This window comes from Trachurus japonicus, chromosome 23, assembly GCF_045865225.1.
Source record: "Trachurus japonicus isolate A0001 chromosome 23, Traja_1.0".
NCBI lineage: Eukaryota > Metazoa > Chordata > Actinopteri > Carangiformes > Carangidae > Trachurus > Trachurus japonicus.
The window spans coordinates 15,242,902-15,263,849 of NC_140929.1; the positions used below are offsets into that span (position 1 = coordinate 15,242,902).

At 39.4% G+C, this 20,948-nt stretch overlaps 2 protein-coding genes and 1 long non-coding RNA gene across 18 annotated transcripts in view; all 3 read left to right on the forward strand.

Moving 5' to 3' along the window:
* Window positions 1-4,592, forward strand: part of cald1a (caldesmon 1a) — a 153,409-nt gene extending 148,817 nt beyond the window's left edge. For all 16 annotated transcript variants that reach the window (XR_015035127.1, XR_015035128.1, XR_015035130.1 and 13 more), the window contains 2 exons: window positions 254-290; window positions 2,903-4,592. Coding sequence is in view for 9 of the 16 variants with exons in the window: in XM_085769770.1 (XP_085625896.1) it covers window positions 254-290; window positions 2,903-2,916 (51 nt within the window). In the remaining 7 variants the exon portion in view is untranslated. The remainder of the gene's footprint in view (window positions 1-253; window positions 291-2,902) is intronic.
* Window positions 4,593-6,035: 1,443 nt separating this feature from the next.
* On the forward strand, window positions 6,036-9,362 carry LOC146962721 (uncharacterized). The gene is made up of 3 exons (XR_015035135.1): window positions 6,036-6,122; window positions 8,965-9,021; window positions 9,125-9,362. It is a non-coding gene; the product is annotated as an uncharacterized LOC146962721 (long non-coding RNA).
* Window positions 9,363-14,249: 4,887 nt separating this feature from the next.
* On the forward strand, window positions 14,250-20,918 carry tnnt2e (troponin T2e, cardiac). Its single transcript, XM_085769780.1, has 8 exons — window positions 14,250-14,313; window positions 14,748-14,864; window positions 14,958-15,035; window positions 15,928-16,041; window positions 16,158-16,270; window positions 16,471-16,561; window positions 17,248-17,288; window positions 20,727-20,918. Exons 1-8 carry the CDS (start codon window positions 14,269-14,271, stop codon window positions 20,764-20,766), a joined length of 639 nt encoding a protein of 212 aa, XP_085625906.1. The 5' UTR covers window positions 14,250-14,268; the 3' UTR covers window positions 20,767-20,918.
* Window positions 20,919-20,948: the final 30 nt, after the last annotated feature.

Here is a 20,948-nt window from a genome sequence, read left to right on the forward strand (position 1 = left end):
GCCCTGGACAGGAAAGGTAGCGGTTAGCAACCTTGTCATTAGCTAACCGTGCTATGCTGTGATGTCAGGGCAGGCAGGAGAGCAGGGTGATGATCGGTGCGGTTCAACAATCTGCACAGATGGAAATGTTACATCAGAAGTGAGCACTTGCTGCTGCTGCTGCTGCTGCTGCTGCTAGAAGCTCTGTTGATGCATTGTGCTAGTTGTCTTAATCTCTGCTGCTTTACTACCTTCCTGTCCTCGTGTCTTGCAGGTGGCAGGCAGAGGGGAGACCAAATCAGTCGCCAACGGTGAGTTTTTTTGTTGTTTTTACAATAAAATAAAAGTGTCAGCTTGTGTACAAGCAGACAAAACGCACAAAAGGGTGGGCATCAGGTGAACTTGTGACTTTTGTCGACTTTGCAGAAGCTCTGAAACGCTGTCTTGTTCTCCGCTCTGCCACAGTGCCTTTTTTCATTTTTTCTAATTGGTTTCAGAGACCAAATGACAGGGGATGTTCTCAACCCATAGAGAGGCAGTTAATCCTTTAGCTGAGGGAAGAACATGGAAATGACCGAAATGACTGAAAAGGTTTTAACCCAGCAGTGACAATATGCTGTTGTAAGCACGCAGGCGTATATTTAGAATACACATGATGACACATACACATTATACTGACAGGACATACAGTCATTTTAATATAAATGGAGGAGAGAAAATCTTCAAAACGACTTATTGTCAATCAGCTGTTCCTCCTGCAGGCTAAGAGCTACATTGGGAGGGCAAAACATGCACAGGGGCTCATGTTCAAGACCCCACTTACCTCCACTCAGCAGGCTTGATCCACCACTAGTGCTGTGTAAAGCACATGATCCCTCACTGGTTTCCCACTAGCAAACTGAATGGATGTGTTTGTGGGGACAAAAGTCTAAGCACAGAATTAGATTTACACCTGTAGCCTTCTCCACAGACTCGCACAGGAGGTGTTAAAGGTTAGTGAACGAGGCGCCGTGTTGAGTGAACAGAGCTGAAAACAAAGCTAAAGCGTGGTTTCAACTGTGCACGTTTCTCCAGGTGCAGCCCAGAAGGTGCGACCTTTCATTAGTTGTGTCTGGTGTCACTTGCCTTTTGATTTATACAATGCCATGTGTCCCTAAACCAATAACCGACCCAGTCGTATCCTGCCCTGCGGTCTTTTTCAGGGCCGTTTGGCCTTCTGCTCCACACCGTTTTAGGATGCCACTTAAACATTGCTTGCTATTTTAAAATCAGATCTGAGTGCAGCCTCCTCCTCCTTTTGTTCCCCCCACAAGAGGGGTTTCGGCCTTGAGGGATTCCGTACACGTCTGTCTAATGTGTTGCTTGTTCAGCACACAGGAACATACACACATAGGGGCACACCAGTCTCACCCCTGTAAACCCACTCAGCAGCCATCTCGACACCACTCAAACCTCTCAGCTTTTCCACTCATGTGCACGTCCACTTGTGCGGCTCAGACCGCAGCCCTGCCTCCTGGAGTGTTCCTGCCAGGCCGCTTTGTCACATTAATGGCTGGTATGTCGGAGATTAGCACACCATCATAGTCTGACTCAGAGGATGACAGAGGCTTTGTATAGATTTTGTGTTTCTCGCAAGTAGTTGGCTGCAGGACCTCACTGACATACAACACCACACCTGGACCACGTACAAGTGTGCAGCCCCACATGCTTGGCTCTGATAGAGGGCTTCCAAAATAATGTTCACCATTTTGGAAAAAAAATGCAGGTGGAGACTTAACTCTCACTGAATTGACTGGGTCTGGAAAAAGTTACAATACTAGTAAAAAAGTAAGTATCTTTATGTCTCTATTCTGCACTGTTAGGTATTGTGTTCTTTGTGCTCACAAATGTATAATTTAGAGAACACAAATTTTTAATTTTCTCCAAATTTGCTTCACTATATACAGTACATCAAAGATGCAAAAATGTCTACGACCAACTCTTTTCTGTATTTTATTTAACCAGATGCACCTGTCAAGAACAGTACTGTAACTGGCCTGTTTTGACATGTAGCTTATTGACCATGACATGTGGAACAACACTTAAGAGTCTACAGCCATTGGGCACCGTATAGCTCAGTGGGTTGAACAGGTGCCTCATATGCAGAGGCTGCAGTGCCCAGTTCAAATCCCAAATCTGGTGGCCCTTTGCTGCATGTCATTCCCCCTAAATATATTTATGTACAGATATATACTGTATATACCCTACAGTGTATATATACACACACGTGTACACACACACACACACATTTATATATATACACAAAGAGTCTACAGCAATGCTAGCAACTCTGTGAGGCTGTGCTTCAACATGCTGTTACGTTTACCACATTAGTTTAGCATGTTAGCTTTTAGCATGACAATGGGCTGACTGAGATCTCATTACCTTTGCAGGTTTTGGGTCATAATATATATAATATAGTCAAATGATAGTTCAGACATTTCAGCAAAAACTGTCAAGATTTTAAATCAAATCAAATAAGGATTTCTGAGCAGTTACGGAGATTTCTAGTTTTGGATACATATTTGGACATACTTTCAAATTAGAAATGTCAATCAAGCAAATGCCCCTCCAAAACAGTCTTGTGAAGGCAATTTCAACATAATGACTGTCAGCCTAAAAAGTTATTAAAGTAAAATGATTGACTTGCCTCTTTTCCAATCCGTTGCATACAGCCAGAGTTTCCTTGGAGCCAGCATCAAGTAGCCTTTAAAGTGTAAGTTGACTGCAGTTAACTGCAGTTAACTCCATGTCGCCAGCTCGTCACTGTGGCGTCTGCTGCTCGGTTCGACCCTAAGTGTCAGAGAGTCAGAGTCATTAATCCACACCTGCCTGCAGACTGGTAGTAACACCACTGATAGACTTGTTTTGTGTCTTTCACCAGGGATGGGGCACTAATGTCTTGAAGGAGCCACTAAAGCTGGGGACCACGACAATCCAAGACTCTTCCTTTGACTTTGTCTTAAGAACCAAATAATGACCACACTCCCAAGAGGGACCCCAAGAAAACGGAGGGACAGGAGAGACACTGTCCGAGCACTGTACCGAAACAAGATCATATTTTTGTACGGTTGCCACGTATAGTGCCTTTGCACAATGATTTTTTTGCTTTCTAAAAGAAACAAAATGCTGTGAAATTTGGACATTTGTAATTACTGTTACTAATTACTTATTACAATCCTGCCAGGAAGAAAAAAACTAATTAAATTTAGATTTATCTGTTGTACTCCATGCCGACAGTTTTGATAGAGACAGAGTAGACGAGTTAAAAGTTTCCACATTCCAAAGAGATGGGTGAATTCAGTTCTCTCCCTCATTACAGATCATTTTCCATCTCTTTATTTTATTTATATTTAAAGCAAAAACTTCACACATTGCTATTTTATTCAACGTTCACCAGTTCAGGATAGAAATATAAGCACTTATAGAATTTAGCTGATTTCACTTTTATTATGTCTTACCAATAGTGCAGCATTGGTCTGAGTAATATATGTTAGCACATGTGATGTTTTGGATATGACCTATCATACTGTATCATATATAACATCTTTATACTAGGTATTTTTGCTTTTTTGTATCCAGAAACTATTCACCCACGAGCAGTTAAATTTGGAGGTGACAGGAGTGTTGAATATTCAGAAGGCCAATATGACTCTTATTATCCTTTATGTCATTTTATTTATGTTTTAATGTGTTTCGTCCTTTTCTATTTCTAGCTGTTTTTGTAGCTTTTGTATCTGTTTGATCACTTTAAAATCTTCAGACATTCCTCTTAAAAAGCAGGTGCACCAGATGCCTTCACTGCTCAAAAACTGTAGGTTTTATAATGTAGGAAATCGGCAAACCAGCCTTTTTTTAATCTGCCTTTAACTTCTTTTTTGCCTCTATGCACACTCTTATGCTCAGCGATCATTTTCTAATTGAGGGCATACAAAGTACAATGAGGGTGCCTAAGTATATAGCAAGATACTAGTACAGTACAAGGATATTTACCACTATGTAACTCTTTTGGCCTTATGATTGCAATGACAGCATTTATGACAGCTGAGGTACAGTACATAAAAGCCTCACAGCAACTCAGTATGATATTAAGACTTGTGATTTTCATCTTTATTTTTCACTAACATGGGCTTAAGTAGCGCGCTCCCTTTCAGTAGTTTTCGCGCAGCATGAGCTTTGACAAGCATACGAACGGTTTGCCAGGGCATTAAATTGATCCATGTTACTGCTCGAAAGTCTGACAATCACATTCCATGGCTCCTGAAAAGAGCAGGGGGGCTTGACCAAAATATTTTTAAGCGTGATTTAATGTGACATTTATGTTTTTTAATACAATGATTTCATAATGCCGTATTGTTTTTTTTCTACAACCTTGTTTTTTTTAAATTCCTTTATTTCTATGTTTAACCAGACACTTGTTGTTTGTGTAGCGATTATGACTATGCAAAACACACTATCTGTAGTCTCTCTTAACACTCCCAATGTCATACAAGTGGGCAGTTTCCAACTGGATGGATGTTTTAAACATTGTACGCTTGACTCAACAACAGCAATAAAGACATTGAGGTATTCCACATTGTTAAGTTTCCTTACATAACTCCTCTCTACCATAGACCTCGCTGTGTATCCACTGTAGCAGGAAGTGTTGAAGTAATTAAAGTCATTTAATCAGTTGATACAGGGCCCTTTAACAGACAAAATGCAAGGTATCAAACAAGTCAAAAATGTATTGATATTTTTAGCAAAATAATAAAATATAATGTAAAAACATACATGAAATACACAGAAAGTTTATTTTCTTCATCACATTTCCAATTCCTAGTGGTGGTTTAACACTGTCGAAAATTTGCGCATTATTTAGCTAAAACTAACTTTTTGTAATGAATCCTCACCAGCAAGTATAGATAATACTGTATTAATCAGTCAAAAGACACATGCAGATAGGTGTAGCATCACTCAAAGTATTTTTATCCAGGAAATGCTGAGGTAGAAGTAAGGCTACTATTTTTAATTTGTTTAATACATTTAAACAATTGACATGTCTACAAAATGCCAGAGATTATAGTAAAATCCAAGACGTATTTCCATTATTGTTCTTGATGAATTGAAGTTTAATTTCTTCTTCTTTCAAGTAGCTAGCGTTAGCCTTTAAACTTTAAACTTCTTTCTACAAGATCTTTTGTTAAAAAAAAAAGTTCAGCTTTTATTAACAATGAACATTATCATTATTAGTGCCTTAGTTGGTTATTTGACGTTCCTGATCATTTTTATAACTGAACAAATATTCAAAAACATCACTAACTATCCATTTAGTTTTCTTCATATTGTACTGTATAATTGTAGAGTGAATGTGTTTGGGTTTTGAATTGTTGGTCTGACAAAAGTATTTTGTAATTTTAATACAATTTTAAATTGTGTTGATGATTAATCAAACAGCAGTTGTCGTAGTAACTATAGCCTATTTGTAATTCAAGGGTAGGTGGTGTAGGGACAAAGGACCCGGTCATTGTCAAACCCTCTGCTGCCTTCAAGTGCTGTCAGAAAATATACGTCATGATGCATAGTGTCATCTTAAACATATAATTTTATCATGATCACACGGCTAAAATGAGATGTTTACAGTGTCAGTGAGTATTTGATAGTAGACGGCTGATGGGATTCGTCTTGCATGAGTTTAGGATGTCAAAACTCTACGACTCCAACTTTCCAATTTGCCTCAGCAGCACCAAGTAGCCCTGTGTTTATGTTTCTAGAAACAAAAAGAAACAACAACCACAAACCTAACAAGATCAATTTTATTTCCTGTCAAAAAGCCATTTGAAGTGGAACAAGTTGTATTTCCAATATCTGGCCTCGAATGAAGCAGATCACGAGGAGCACTTGAAGGCAGCATTCCTCCCCAGGTGTAACTCATCTTTCTGCCTCCAACAATAGAACTGACAACCCTAACCAGTCATACAAAAGATATGTGGTCACGTGACAGACAAGGTTTTATTAAGTATGCTATTTGGTGGGGTGGATGATTGAACTTGTCTCTGTCTGGATGTGAAAGAATAAGACCAACTTGCTGCTAATCCCATTTCTTCCTCAGGGACACACAGGAGGTAAGAGCACAACCTTGACCTCTTGGTGCATGGTAGTAAAACATCAATAACATCTTTTTGTTCATTGTTAAAATCTGGGCTGATGTACGGTTTGTAGTTTTTACTGAAAATATGTGTCCGATTTTGAAAAACCATGGTCAATTTGACACAACTTCAGGTGAGCTGTGCTGAATTGAATCTATAAAACCCCTTCAGTGTGATCTAACATCTAGCTGTTAACTTATACAAAACTATGAATGCTGAATTAAATTGGCTCAGACGTTGCCTAAGTAGACTCTTAAAGATTTTATGATGGCTTTTCTTTGATGTATTCTGATCTGAGCGGCGCATATGCCGGTGAAGAAGGTGCTAAGCTCGCCCCTGAGACTGCCGTGTTGGTAGCATGCTTTGGGCTTTGACTTAATGCTGCCTAATGCCGAAACCAGCACCCGCAACATTCCTGCCACTGTCAGATTGTGTGTTATTCCACAATTTCAGCCAGACGGGGACTGACCGCATGCATTAAAGCAAATACACATTTAATACCCCAGCCATGACGGCCCTCATACACACACTGTGAATTCTTTTTGGGTTTCCAGTCAGTGCTTTTCCTCAGCCAGATGGTATTCGTCTATTTCTCCTTTTCTGCCTTTCCCTGTCTCACAGTCACTTTCTCTTCACTTTCTCCTCTGCACATTTCTCTTCCCTTGTCTTTTGACGTGAGCTGCTCAGTCTGATGACACAAGTAACAACCACACTGAGACTCCGAGCACCACAATGTTTGAATTTGAGAAGAGATGTAACAGAATTTAAACAGAAGCATGACTTTGGACAGTAACCATATACAGGGAAGGTGTAAATATGGCATGCAGAGATTGAATGTGCAGCTGGCCCACTGAAATGGCCTGAAAAAAAGAACAGGACTGCAGCCAGGCAGGAGGAGGGAGGGAGAGAGGGGGAACTGGAGATGTGGAGCTAATTTTCTCTATCCCAACATCACCCGTCCAACACATATATGAAATATGTTCCTATTATTACCACACACAAAAAACGAGAATGAACTGGTCTCTATGAGGAGGGATATGTTTAAAAAGCAAGACAAAGTCCTGAGAGGCATTGTTATAAAAATGTTCACCAACCAGCAGCTGACCAAACCGCAATGACAAAAATAGCCTGTCTGAATGTGGGTCCCAGCTCGTTGATTTACAGTGACTACGTCGAGGTGAGCCAAGCCCATTGTCTGGAGGAGTAGCTCCACACCTGTTCAAAAGCACGCTCTATTATTCTTAAAAATAGACCCCTGCTCTCCCCCACTGTTCAGCTCTACTGACACCCGTTTTTATGATCTGGTGATTTATCAGCATGTGGAAAATACGTGGTTCAAGAGACTGTTGTGCATCGTCATATTCTGATGTATACCAAACCTAGTGATACCACAGCCTTATTGAATTTACCCCTGTGACCTTGACCCCAAAAACCCTGCTGTTGTCTTTGTAGTTATGGAGGCTTGAGTGACAATAGCTACACCTCTCTATATAAAGATTTGGATTCATTCCATGCACATGAGCTTTGGAAAGCTAAGCTTAGATTAGCTTATTTATCTTAGCATAAAAACTGACAACCAGTTGGAAACAGCAAGGCCATACTCCGGGGGGAAACATCAAAGTAATTCTAAAGAGGATAAATGAACATATAAAAATCTTCTTTGTCCAAAAAGAAACAACAACAAATGTGATTTTTGCAAAGGTCAAATGCTAAGCTATTTCCTAGCCTGGACTCTAGAAACAAAAGCGGTATCATTATAAGCACCTATTATTATCTAAGTGTACTTTGCGAGATAACTTCAATTTTAATCCTAAATATCGTGTCCTATATTTCCCAAAATGCAACTCAAAAAAAAATGTTACCCCACCCTGCCTGGTAAACACTCGCTAATGTCAAACTCCAAGCCAAGACCTTGTAACACTGTTAAGACTTAATGAAGCTGCAGAGGAACAGAGGACAACTGTTCACGGGTAGATTAGTACTATGTAAAACTACAGGACTGCCCCTTTAATGACTCAAATAAACATACTTTTTTAGACTCTACCGAAACAAAATGTCAATGTTATGATGGACATTTCTTGCAGCGTGCCTCTTCAAAGTCTTTTGAGCACCTGGAAAATTGTTTACATATCAAAGCTAATATGATATGCATGGCTTCAGAAACGTCAGGGCGTCCCTGAAGAACTCCTGTAGACCTGCTAGTTTCAGTGCTGTTCAGACTCCAGTCGACTGCCTGAAGCCTTGATCAGTGCCAAGAGGAAATGGCTGAGGATTAGGCCTGGAGCTGTTTAAAGCCCTGGGCCTCTGCTTGCAGTGCCCATGGTGGAATCATTTCAAATTCTACAATCGGTCCAATCTCCCAGCATGAAGCCAAGGTTTTTGTTTTTTTGTGTTCTTTTTTTTTGTTATTATCTTAGTAGGTTTTAGTTTAGTTGTTTGCACAAATGATAAAAGCATTGAAAGGAGAAGAAAAGAAGAGTGATACAACCCATCCGTCCAAGGGAGAGAAATCTCAAGAGCTGGTAGAAAACATTACAGCTGATAAGATAAAGAGGAAAATATCAAGAAGACAAACAACAACACAAATCACAGCAAGAAAAACATTATCATACAAAAATAAGTGTGAGCAGTCCTAATTATATTGAGCCCAAGAGAACTGAGTATCTGTGTGCACGAGTGAGTTTGTTTAACAGCTGCAATAAATTCTCTTACTAACTCCGAACCAAGGAATTCATTAAAAAATGAATCTCGCTATCTGTGTGGTGAATTGAAGAGGAGATTTTTGATGTTTGCATTTAATGTCTGCTTTCTGCTTCAGGTACTTCTAATCTACAATGTCTGAAGAAGTCGAGGTAGTAGAAGTAGAAGAGATGCAGTGAGTCCTTTCTCTTCATCTTCCAAGCATATAGCATTTTTAAACACAGCTGATTTTGATTTATTCACCCAAATGTTCTAAACTCCTCTTCTTTTCTTTTCAGGGAGGAAGGTAAGTAAAGGCTTTGAGAGCAATCACTGTGTTTTTGAAAGCAAAATGTCACGTCCAAGCTTCCATTGCGAGACGTAGCTGACCTGATTATGTCCACTCAGAGGTAGAAATCGAGGAAGAGGAAGGTAAAGGCTTCTGCACGGCTTCACATGTGTGTGTACAGTCTTGTTTCCTGTGTGTCTGCTGTTGTTAGTGTCTGCTGTCAGTGATGAAAACCATAGCGAGCTAGCTGAATGTATTTTCTGTTTGAATGTTAACACTTCATTCGTCAACACTGATCTGTCAGCTCATGTTTAACAGTCACATTATATCTAAATGATCATCATCATCCCATTTTTTTTTTAGCACTCACACATCTGTGTGTTTCAATATCATGACAAAAGGTTGCATGGAGAACCCTCCATGATGCCTGTCTGATATGACTCATAAGTCAAATTTGACTTAAAAGTCTCTTCGTTGCTGTGTTTTTGCAGTGTTTGCCATTATTTGGTCAAACATTATATTCAGATTTTTCAAAAACTACAAAACACATTATATTGTATAAGCATCTGTGATGGAAAGCCACTAAGCACTTAGGACTTATATAGTTGTGTTGTGAAATAAACACCTTTTATCTTAAGAAATATGTTTATTTGCTTCACTGCTTTGCTCTATTGAGCAGTTCAACACACTGCAACATGGAAAAACATGTGCCAAGACACAAATCTGCTGCAAATTCAGAAAACATCTTCGTGAATTTGACACATACACTGCAAAACATCACGCAAACAAATGTGCTACAAGTTTGACCTACAACACAGTCAAAGTGTTTCCAGGTGACTGTGACTTTTGAAGTTGAAAGTAATAAATAACGTGTGTCTCTTAACTTTTAATTTTTAAAATGTTTTATTGCCTTATTTCCAACAGTGAGGGAGAAAACGACACAGGAGAATATTGGTGCAAAGTCCCTTGAACTTAAACCTATCACGCCAAAGTTATGGTAATCTCACACCCTGTAGCCCCACACTTGTGTCCACTGGAAACACTTCGGTTGTGTTGGTAGAACTGAATTTGTAATGTGTTTGTCTGCATCTATTTTCAAATGGATGAAGATGTTTTCTGAATTTGCAGCTCATTTGTGTCTTTAAATGTATCTTCTTAAAGCAGAAGTAAGCGATCCGGTCGTTTTGGCTAACTTCTTGTCAGCCGATGGAGTTAGCAGTCCCCGCCCTCGTCCCTACGTCACCACATTCACGCGCATCCCTTGGCTGCACACACAGAGAGGACCGCCCCTTTAATGCCGTTCTCTCTCCTCATTGGATAAAGGTTGTAGGATACAAGGAAAGTTTTCTCCTCGGCTTACAGCAGAGCAGAGTGACTGACAGACCCGTGTTTCGGACCAAACTCTTTATATAAGTGATTGCTGTCGGAAGATATAACTATTTAAGACTTATATTAACACAAACATTCCGCTTACTTCTGCTTTAACTTAAATTGCATTGTGTTGATAGTTATCCTAGCAGCTTATCACGAAAAAAGAAATAAATATTAGGCCACCTCTGTCAGAAGGTTACAAAATCCACTCTAATTAATGAATGTAATGAATGTAAACTTTAATCAACACAAAAACCCAAGTGTAGACAACACTTTGTAGTCATGCTAGCTATTTCTTCTGTTTCCAGTCTGTATGCTAAAAAGCAGGTACACATCTTTCTTCCTATATATGTTTTTGAGGTCACATTAGCTTATGACTGCTTTCAAAAAACTACTGTCAGATGTCTACTCAGTTGTTTATTACTATACTATAAAACAAATCTCCTCTTAAAACGTTTGGTGGGTTAATTAAGTAAGTAGTAAGTTGTAGAGGAGATGCACAGAGGTCAGCAGAGGTAAAATTGTCGAAGATTTCTGAAAGAGGGATTAGAGCAAAGTGCAAACACATTCTTGTAGCAGGATGTTATTTTCCTCTTCTTCATTAATCAACAAACACCCCCAGATGTAGCCTACCAACTGAACTGTACAAGTTAGAAGTTACTACAAACTCAAAAGTTGGGAACTAGCAGATACTTTCCTGCTGAACTGGTACTGGTAGTTTTGATACATTTATTTGAGTTTATTGGAGTTTTGAATGCAGAACCGTGCCAGTTGCATTGATTCATTGATATTGGTAGTTCTGGGTTCTTCTGCCACCACTGATTATAACTGGATACAATCATAATTTCACACAAAACAAAGGCATTTCTTCCTGTTGTTCTGTTTACGTACTGAGATGTGCTTTGATGCGTTTTGTGTTACAAGCGGCTCACAGGCTCAGTTTGTGATCAGCTTGTTCCCTGTTTTAGCTTTGTTCAGAATGAATGCAGACACCAGAGCTGGTTTTTCAGCGCGTCCCAAGAGACAATATCACAGTGCTGAGAGTTTGACCAAATCCCAGCCACAAGCTGTTTGCCAGCGTCTCACTGATCCACTAATCCATATTTTGTTCACTCAGTCATAGAGATACTGAAAAAGGAAGGTTTGTATGAATTGTTTTTGTCTGTAATAATCCCCTTTTATATTTTTCTTTCACACTTGTGAGATATTATGATAGCGTAGTGTGTGTTGGCACATGTCTTCTTTTGTCATGCTTTTTGTTAATGTTTGTCATGTTCTTAGAAGAAGTAGAAGAAGCAGCGCCTGAAGTAGAAGGTAATTCTCTTCTCATTTCATTTTTTTAAATACTGTATATTTTTGGGGCCTTTTTTTGCCTTTAATGGACAGGATAGTAGAGAGAGAGACAGGAAATGGGAGGCAGGGGTGGGGGGGGATTCGAACCGCCTGCAGTGAAGACTGTTAGCCTCGACACATGGGGCGGGTGCTCTACCAACTGAGCTGAACACCACCCCCTCATTCCATTTTTCTGTGTGACAGTGAAACTGCAGCTGCTATGTTATACAATCATACATGGCATTGCTTGGGCATTACATACAAATTATATAAAAACTCTTTTCAAATAGAGTCTCTCACACACATCACATCACAGCAAATATTAAATTGTCTTCAGCACTTCACTATTCATTTACCTGTATCAATATTAGCCTTTTCATGTTTCGTATTCACTAATCACTGCAATGTTTGGCTACTGCTGAGGAGCCGCCTGCTGAGTTAGTATTTGATGAAATCATTCCAAAATGAGATATCCACTTTGTTTAAAGTGTGACATCTACTCAGACAAAATTACTGTTTGCCTGCGAGAAAAAGTCACTGCTGATTATTGTTGAAACTTTGCCTGTTTTATCTATTTACAGACACAAAATTGACATTTCAGAGGGTTAAAACATCAGTAATCTTTTATTAATTTGAATATTTTCTAAACCCTTTCATCATCTCTGCATATAAAGTGTATATTTTCTTCAAAATGACTGTTGAGAGAGGTTTTTGGTGCACAATGGAATTGCTTATAATCAAATTTTTATTTTCCTGACCACCTCAGAGCCTCCCACAACTGAAGGTAATGGCTTTTTCTACAGTTATATTCTATTGTTAAACAATGATCAATAGCCTTCGTGTAAATGTGTGAACAGTGTTAACTAATATGTTGTTCTTATATGTGGAAAAACAGAAACGTCTTTCTCTGAGGTTTTTTTTTTTTTTTTTTTTTTTTTACTTCAGCATGTTTTGGCAGAACTGATACCCTTGGTAACATGAACATATTGTAGATGAAACAGACCGTGAATATTTACTGATGAGCTGTTGTCTGTTTCTTCCACTGATCGTGATCGCTGATCAACTGTCTGCTCACATCGCCTTCACAAAGAGCCTGCAGAGGAAGGTAACATATGGTGTCTCTGCTCAAACTTTTATGCATGGTGTGACTAAATAACACTTTATCACTCTGGTTTGTGCATCCCACCTTGTCTTACAGTTAATTAGTTGGGGCAAGACGACCTTAGCGCTGAGATATTTGTGGGAAATAATAATAGTAAGTTTCAGTCTTTTCAGTTCCCTGTTACAAATGGATTCATATCTGATGCTAAGGCTAATACCTTGCTGCTTTATTTTTTTCCTGCTGCATTAATATTTATTCTGATGATACACTTATGAAAGAACTGCTCCTGCTGTCAGAAGCTTCCATTGCTTGAAACCCCTTGGAATACTTACACCATAACCCAGTGTGACAAGGCATACAGAAACAGTTTAGACTTTCCATTTCTCTCTCTGACAGCCAAGGAAGTTTGTCATATGGAAATACAGAAAGCAGATATCTGCTCTGAGTGAAATAGTTTTTACGAATAATAAAGTAAACCATTTGCATTTCGCCTGCTGATGCACGAATGGTCTTTTTTAATGTCTTCTGTCGTAGAGACTCCAGCTGCAGATGGAGGTACTGTGACCTGCTGAGGAGGCCTTATGGTTAAAGCCTGTGATCATTACTGTAGTTTAACAGGAATGTCTGGTGCCTTCCACTGTCTGTTTGACGACTCCTGCAAAACCGCAAAGTGCTGTACAACACATGCTCACAAACACTGCCAGAATAAAAGGCTACGTGGTATTTTCAAAGCTTTTGGGGACACAATGAAGAAATCTCTTTCTCAGACTGCAGTCCACTGAATGTCAACATGCTTTTGCACATTCTCTTACACATGCTGTTCATTATGTGACCACTATACTGGACCTTGTGATTAAAATGGCTGCAGACAGTGCATAATAGTCATTTTGTAACATAAAAGACTAAAATGATTGTACACAATCCAGCAAGTAATAATTCACAGGCACAGTACATTTGTACATTGGAGTGTGTTTGCTTTCTATTGTTCCTTCAGTGTTTCTGTTATTAATACTCTTTGGCACTGTCGTTTTATTTATTAAGAGCCAAACTGTTTGACATATTAAGTGGAAAGTTTATACCACAAATATAGCCTTTTGTTAATATAAATATTTTAGTCTTCAAGAGTAAATTGATAAATAGATGAATTTGTCGGGAAGATTTATATGGTTGCATCTTAACTGTGACTATCCCTTCTTCTTACTGTAATAGATGACTCCAAACCCAAACCAAAGTAAGTCTTTTGTCATTCAAATTCGAATCAATTCTCATCATCATTTTGCTGACTAGTTCAAGTTTCCCTCCTTCTAACTCTCTAAATGTTAAATTTCAGGTTGTTTGCTCCTCCACCTATGGCTGTGCCAAAGATACCAGAGGGAGAAAAAGTCGACTTTGACGTGAGTGATTGATGCCATTTTAAAAGAACAGTTCGACATTCTGGGATTTTCTTTCAGGGTGTTAGATGAGAAAATCTATATTTTTTCTCACATGTAAATACGATGCCAGTGTCAGCAGATCATTAAGCTTACTGAAGTGGAAACAGGACATTTTTACACTTCAGTCATTGTGCAGATTTAATGAGATTTAAAAGTGCTTCATTTAATTTTTCATAGGGTAAGCCCTGCTGTTTCCCCATGTGTCCAGGATTTAACATGAGCCAACTATGCTAATCTAACTGCTTGAGCTTAATTTTTAGTGCAGAGGAATTGATTTGCTCCTTGGACACATAGTAAGGTGTTAATTCTGTTTTCAGGCTTTAGATAGCCTAAACTCAAGTTTAGAATTGATATTATGAATATAACAGTACATGTGTGTGTGTATGTGACTGCAGGACATCCAAAAAAAGCGTCAGGAGAAGGATCTGACTGAGCTGCACTCTCTGATAGAGGCCCACTTCGTCCAGAGGAAGAAAGACGAGGAGGAGCTCATCGCTCTCGTTACCAGGATCGTAGGTCTTCCAGGAAAGCCTGTTAGATCCCCTGAGTGATGCAGCACCCAGCAATTACATTGTGTGTGTTTGTGTGTGGACATGGATGTGCAGGAGAAGCGTCGTGCTGAGAGGGCTGACCAGCAGAGGGTCCGTGCCGAGCAGGAGAAGGAGAGGCAGGCTCGCCTCGCTGTGAGTAATCACAGTCATCTCATCCTTTTCAGGACATGACCCTGTATACAACAAATAAATGGCTGGCACCATGTTGTTTCACCTAGTTTTCCAAATGCAATTAGGGAGTTGGACACGTGTGCCTCCCAGTGGGCAATCTTCCCTGGCTGCAGAAGTGACACATACAAGCTACTAATCAACAGGGAGGAATACTCTATCCATTATGTCTTGCCAGGCCTTCCACTTTAACGTGATGTGCAGTCTTTAAAATATGAATGTGCCAAGTTTACTCATGTCACAAATACAGAATTGAAAAAATAGAAATATTGCAGCTTTAATAACAACCTAGATTTAGATCTTATTATTTGGGTCTTATTTATGTTTTCTGTTACAAATCATACAACAATGTTCACTTCCTGATCATAACAGGTTATACAACTATGTAACATAAAAGAAAAGACCAATTATTCCCAGTTATACAGAGCGTTTTAGTGTCTTTAAGCTTGTTTTGGTTCTACGGCCTGTTACTTTAATACTGGTATTTGGTTCACTTTCAAGGGTCTCCTTGTTGTAACCTCATTGTTTTTTGCTGTTTTTGACCTGAATAACAATCAATGCCAGCAACTAGCTAGCAAACACAATGCAGCATTTAGCTAAAGCCAGAAACAGAACTTCAAATTAATCTTAAGTAAAGTTGTTCCTCATGAACTAAACCAATATTAACTTTGCCAATCACCTTAAAAAGGAATACCATGCCAGTGTTTTGTTTCTGCTGCCCTCACATGGTTAAAAAAGTAGCCTTAGAAGAAGTTGGACTTTTTCCTGCAGCTATGGTAAAGGTTGTTTAAGTCTTTCGGGGGTGGACAGGTGTTTCTTTTCCCCCATGACTACATTTATACAATCTGTACTGCAGGAAGAGAAGGAGAGGAAGGAGCAGGAGGAAGCACGTAAGAAAATGGATGATGATGCCAAGAAGAAGAAAGCTCTGACAAACATGACTCAGCAATATGCCGGCGTGCAACAGAGGGTCAGTCATCCCACATAAGCATATATGCATTTTCCAAAATGTGATGTCTAGTTTGTAATGTAAATGCGGTGCCTTGCCTTCTTGTCTGCTTTCATCCTTTTAATTCTCCCATCCAGCACGATGGCAAGAAGGGGGCGAAGAAACAGACAGAGAGAGAGAAGAAGAGGAAGATCCTGGCAGAGAGGAGGAAGGTTCTCACCATCGACCACCTCAGTGAGGACAAACTGAAGTGAGGCCACAGTTTTTACTTTGCAGTTATTTTTCACATTAGTGCAGGCAGGCCGATGGCCACATTTCCAGTCTGGTGCAGGTGATTTGTTTGTAAATCAGCTGTCCTCAACTTCCCATTCCCAGTGTCGACGTGTTTTTACAGTTTTGATTTGAGTCTCGTCTCTCTTTCTGAAACTTCTCCTGGTTTTTGCTCCAAAGGGAGAAGGCTGGTGAGCTGTGGCAGTGGCTGATGACGCTGGAGGCCGAGAAGTTTGACCTCAGCGAGAAACTGAAGAGACAGAAATATGATGTAAGTGGTTTGCCGCAGGGCATTCATGTGGCGATTGCAGCGTAAAAGAGAAATTCATTTCTCTCCAAACTTACCGTGCTTTTAAAACCAATGGTGTCAGTGTAAAAGTTAACTCAGTCTGGTTTGGAGAGTTAGGAAATATAAAGGGAATAGTTTGACATTTGCGGAAATAAACTTGTGTCTGTATGTTAAAAGTGAAGTTACAGCTCTTAGCATTAGTTTAACTTATCTTATCTTAGTTCATCTTACCTAAGGTAAGGCTGGAAATGGAAAAAAACCTGGCTTTGTCCAGTTAAGTATATCATGCTAACTACTTGGAAGTACTGGGCTAATTTTACTACCTTTGAACAGAGCCACACTGTTTCCCATCCTTATGCTGCTAAGATAACTTGCTGCATATTTACTGTACAAATATGAGAGTAAGGAATAGATTGTCTCACTTTTTACTTGCAAAATAGGCCATTTTAGAATGTTTGTAAGAAAGAAAAAAAAACCTTTGGTATTTGGTTAGTTTCAGTTTAACCTGATTTATGTTCTTGCATCAATTTAGTTAATTGGATAAAATGATGAGGGCAAACTGATGGTGCACAGCCTAAAGCCCCAGAATAGGAAAGCTGAAACTACTACGCTTCTGATGCAGCTGTCCTCAGGGCACCTATCTAAAATAAATGTGACCTGACTTCCAGATCAATGTGCTCCAGACCCGAATCGTTGAGCAGCAGAAGTTGTGAGTAACTCTTAATGAGGAGAGTGAGCCTCTTGGTTGTTGTGTAGTTTGGCTGTCCGTGTGCTGAAGGGTCACAAACCGAGACCGGGGCTGCAGGAAGCAGCTTAGCAACACAAACAGAAGGTGAAGCTGGTGGTTTGTCTTGATGAGGAAGCTTGCACACGCTGGCATGTGGTCGTACTTAATCCAAGAGGAGAAGTCCCAGAAGTCAGATATCCTATTGCTATGGCAAGTCATTGTTTACCATTAAAGTATGCACCATTTAAATACTGTTGAGTGGAAGGCTCTGGCACAGTTTGCACAGATGGAAAACAGGAGCTACTGGGCAGCCTGACTGTCCAGTGATAAATTAATTCAGTCAGTACAAACATTAAACCACTCAAGTGGGTATTTCCAGGCTTCATTCAGCTTTCATGCAATAATGGCAATTCATAAGAGCATTAGTCTAAGTCTGCTGTTCGCCTTGTAGTCATAATTAACTCGAATTCAGCCTGAATTAGCGACTTCTTTGGTCACGTGTCATTCATATCTGAATCCAGATTCAAACTAACCATAAAGCTGCATTTAAGGGAGCTACTTTAAAGGTGTAAGTCTTAATATTGGATTTCATTTAGATGCAACTGCAAGCAGTGTTAACCTTGCAGGCATTTTCTCAAATATATTTGATGACATTTAATCATTACTTCCACCAAAAAGGAGATTTTGTTGTCCATCGTGAAATTTCCGATCTCTTCAATTTCATACAGGTAAATAAATGTTTTCAGTTTATTCGCTGGTATTTGTGAAGGCTGCTTTTAAGGTGGTGGTAGGTAGGTTTAATTACCCGTGCCTGTTTCACATCTTTATGGTTGGATAAGCTAAATAGCTGCTGATATTTAAGACTAATAATCATCTTCTCTAAAATGTCACACAAATCTTTATGTCTAGAGGTGTGTGTTCTTTAAGAAGCTGGAGATGTTTTTGTTTTTTAGATCGGTGTCTCTAGCCCATTATTCCAGCTGTCATACTTTCTTTCCAACTTTTGAGAGCTATAATTTAATCTCAGTCACATTTCGCTGTCAGTGTCTCATCCCTCAGTTGTGGCTGTAAGGGACATTTTGTCTGCTCATGATACAAGCACAACCAGAACGACCTAACGCATTGCAATTCTGAGCTTCTCTGGCCAAGCCTTTGGGATTTAGTTGACTGATAGCTCGGTCAGGAAGACTAGAGGTGAGTCGCCATCTGCAGATGAAATTCTCTGCATGTCAGGTCTTATGTCTTCCCTTGCTGAGCCCCTCTTTAGTATCACAAGATCCGCTCTTTGGCTCAGCCGGTGTCCGCCTGTCTCTGCTGTTGTCTGTGTCTTACAGTAGTTCGTCCTCCATGTTTGTCCCCCACAGATCAATCAGCTCCAGGCTCGTATTCAGGATCACCAGAGGTAAGTAGCAGCCACCTTTGACCTACACCTGAGATTTGCAGGAAATCTCAGGTGTAATTCAAATGCTCGGTTCTCAGTCTTTCCTCTTAAAAACCACTGATGTAATATTCAGCTGGTTCTCATTTAAAGAGCCTCGGGAAATCTTTAATTGGGTCATTTTTCTGACAAAATCTATTCTTTAAAGCATTATTAGCTCCTTTTATATAGCTTTTTGCTATTCAAGTGCTTTACAGGTAAATAAAATTGTATTAATTGCTCTCTACACCCAAGGCCTTTTAAAGTCACATCAACCTACTTAATATGAAGTGGGAACATGTGATACACTTTCTTCTGAGTGAGGTGTGAGCGTATTGTAGATTAACATATAGTGTAGTAAATTATGTCTAACTTTGCCATGGGAGAAATATCACCCCAGTAGTAGAAATTCTGTTATTGTTTTTTAAGGTTCTTGTGTAATGCAGCCTTTTGGGCATGCATGCAAAATTTGATTACTTTTTTTCCCAACTGGATTATTCTATCCTTAATATTTCTTATTCTCTTTTAACTGATGTAGCAACTCTTTTCAGTTCATCTATTACCCAGCATCCCCATTTATGTCTTTATCTAAGCAGGCTGAAAACACTGTGGGCCTTATCCGCTGTTACATTTCAGCTTTGAAGTCAGTAAAATAGGGAAACTCTGTAGTAGTTTGGAAGAACATCTCCAAAACCAGACAGTCTAGATTCCCACATCAGCCATTTGTCCTGCGAGATGACAAAGCCCCAGACGCTCAATACTTTATGTATCAGTATCGGTTACAAATTCTGAAATGTAAATCGATCTGCACGGCCTTTCTTGGAAGACACAGTCTCTGAAAAGTTTAGTCCATAAAAGTTTAAGGCAGAAAGAAAGCAAGACATCTGTGTTGAATTTGCTGGTAAGTGTTTACACTCTGCTTTTCAAGTCAATTATCTGGTACATTAAACTGTGGCTGTATCAGATCTTATTGGAAAAGGTCTAAAAACAGACCACAAAGACAGCGTTTCAAAGGTAAGGCTGCTGTCGAGGACAAAAGCTTCATTTGTCGGCTGTGTTCTGTGTGAGGTCGCGTGCTTTGCCTTCTTCTAATTGCCTGATGCTTTGGTGTTTGCCCTCTCATTCATCCCTGTGCTCCAGTTCACTCTCTTCTATTCCAATGTAATCTTCTTAATGAACACTAGAGAGCTTATGGGCCACTACATGTACTCGTGAACTGTTACACTTGGAAAATATGTAGACCAGAATATATAGTGTCTCAGGTGAAGCAGCAAATAAAAATAAATCAGATAAGTTCCAAATACTATTTATTTATTCTTTGATCCATTAGTTCCCAATTTAAATCAAAGCTTCTCCATTTTGGCCCAGTTAATTTCAGCAAGGTTCTTGTTCAGCAGGTACTTGATATTTAACACTTTAAGGACTTTGCTTTTGTTAAATGAAAAAAGATTTTGCAGGAAAACACGCCTGTTCTGCAAAATGGAACAGACTAACATTTGTGAAGAAATTTGAAAAATAATTAAGTTAGGAAATATTAAATTTCATTATTAAATTAAAAGAAAAAAAAACTTTTTTCTTTCAAAACTTGGCTCATTATTGTGAAATACTACTTCATCCCGCATCAAGTATTTTCTATTCATGTCTCAATCACTCAGTTTCTCAAGTGTTTTCATGACAAGAAAAGTTGTCAACACAAATTTGGCAGAGTCAGTTATGCGATTGTCACTTTCTATGGAGTTTTCAAAATATAGTTAGCTTATTTCTCAGTTTTATGGTTATTAATATAATTGATACATGCATTATGCTTTTACAGATGATTCATTAAAATTAATTGAACACCTAGCCTTCGCATTGTATCTCTAGTGGTATCCAAAAATGTCATACCTAGCTTTTTACTGCACACTGTGATTGTTTGGGGCAGACCTGAGCAAACACTCTTAATTAATGTGCGTTTTTGTATTCACACTAAACTGTTACATGTTTTTTCCTCTATGCTTCCACAGTGCCAAAGGAAGAGGCAAGGGCAAGGGCAGGCTGAGATAGAGGAGGCCCTCGGCAGGAGTCCTCAGAGGAGGCGCCTGGAAACAAGCAGCGCTGTCGAATCTGATGACATTAACGTTCACTCTAACAAAGTCGCAGCGGAGCGAGAGCTGGGCGTACACATAAACAATAAAGAAACTTGTGCTTTTGAGTCACGTCGTGCCTGTTTGTGTGCTTTACGTTTA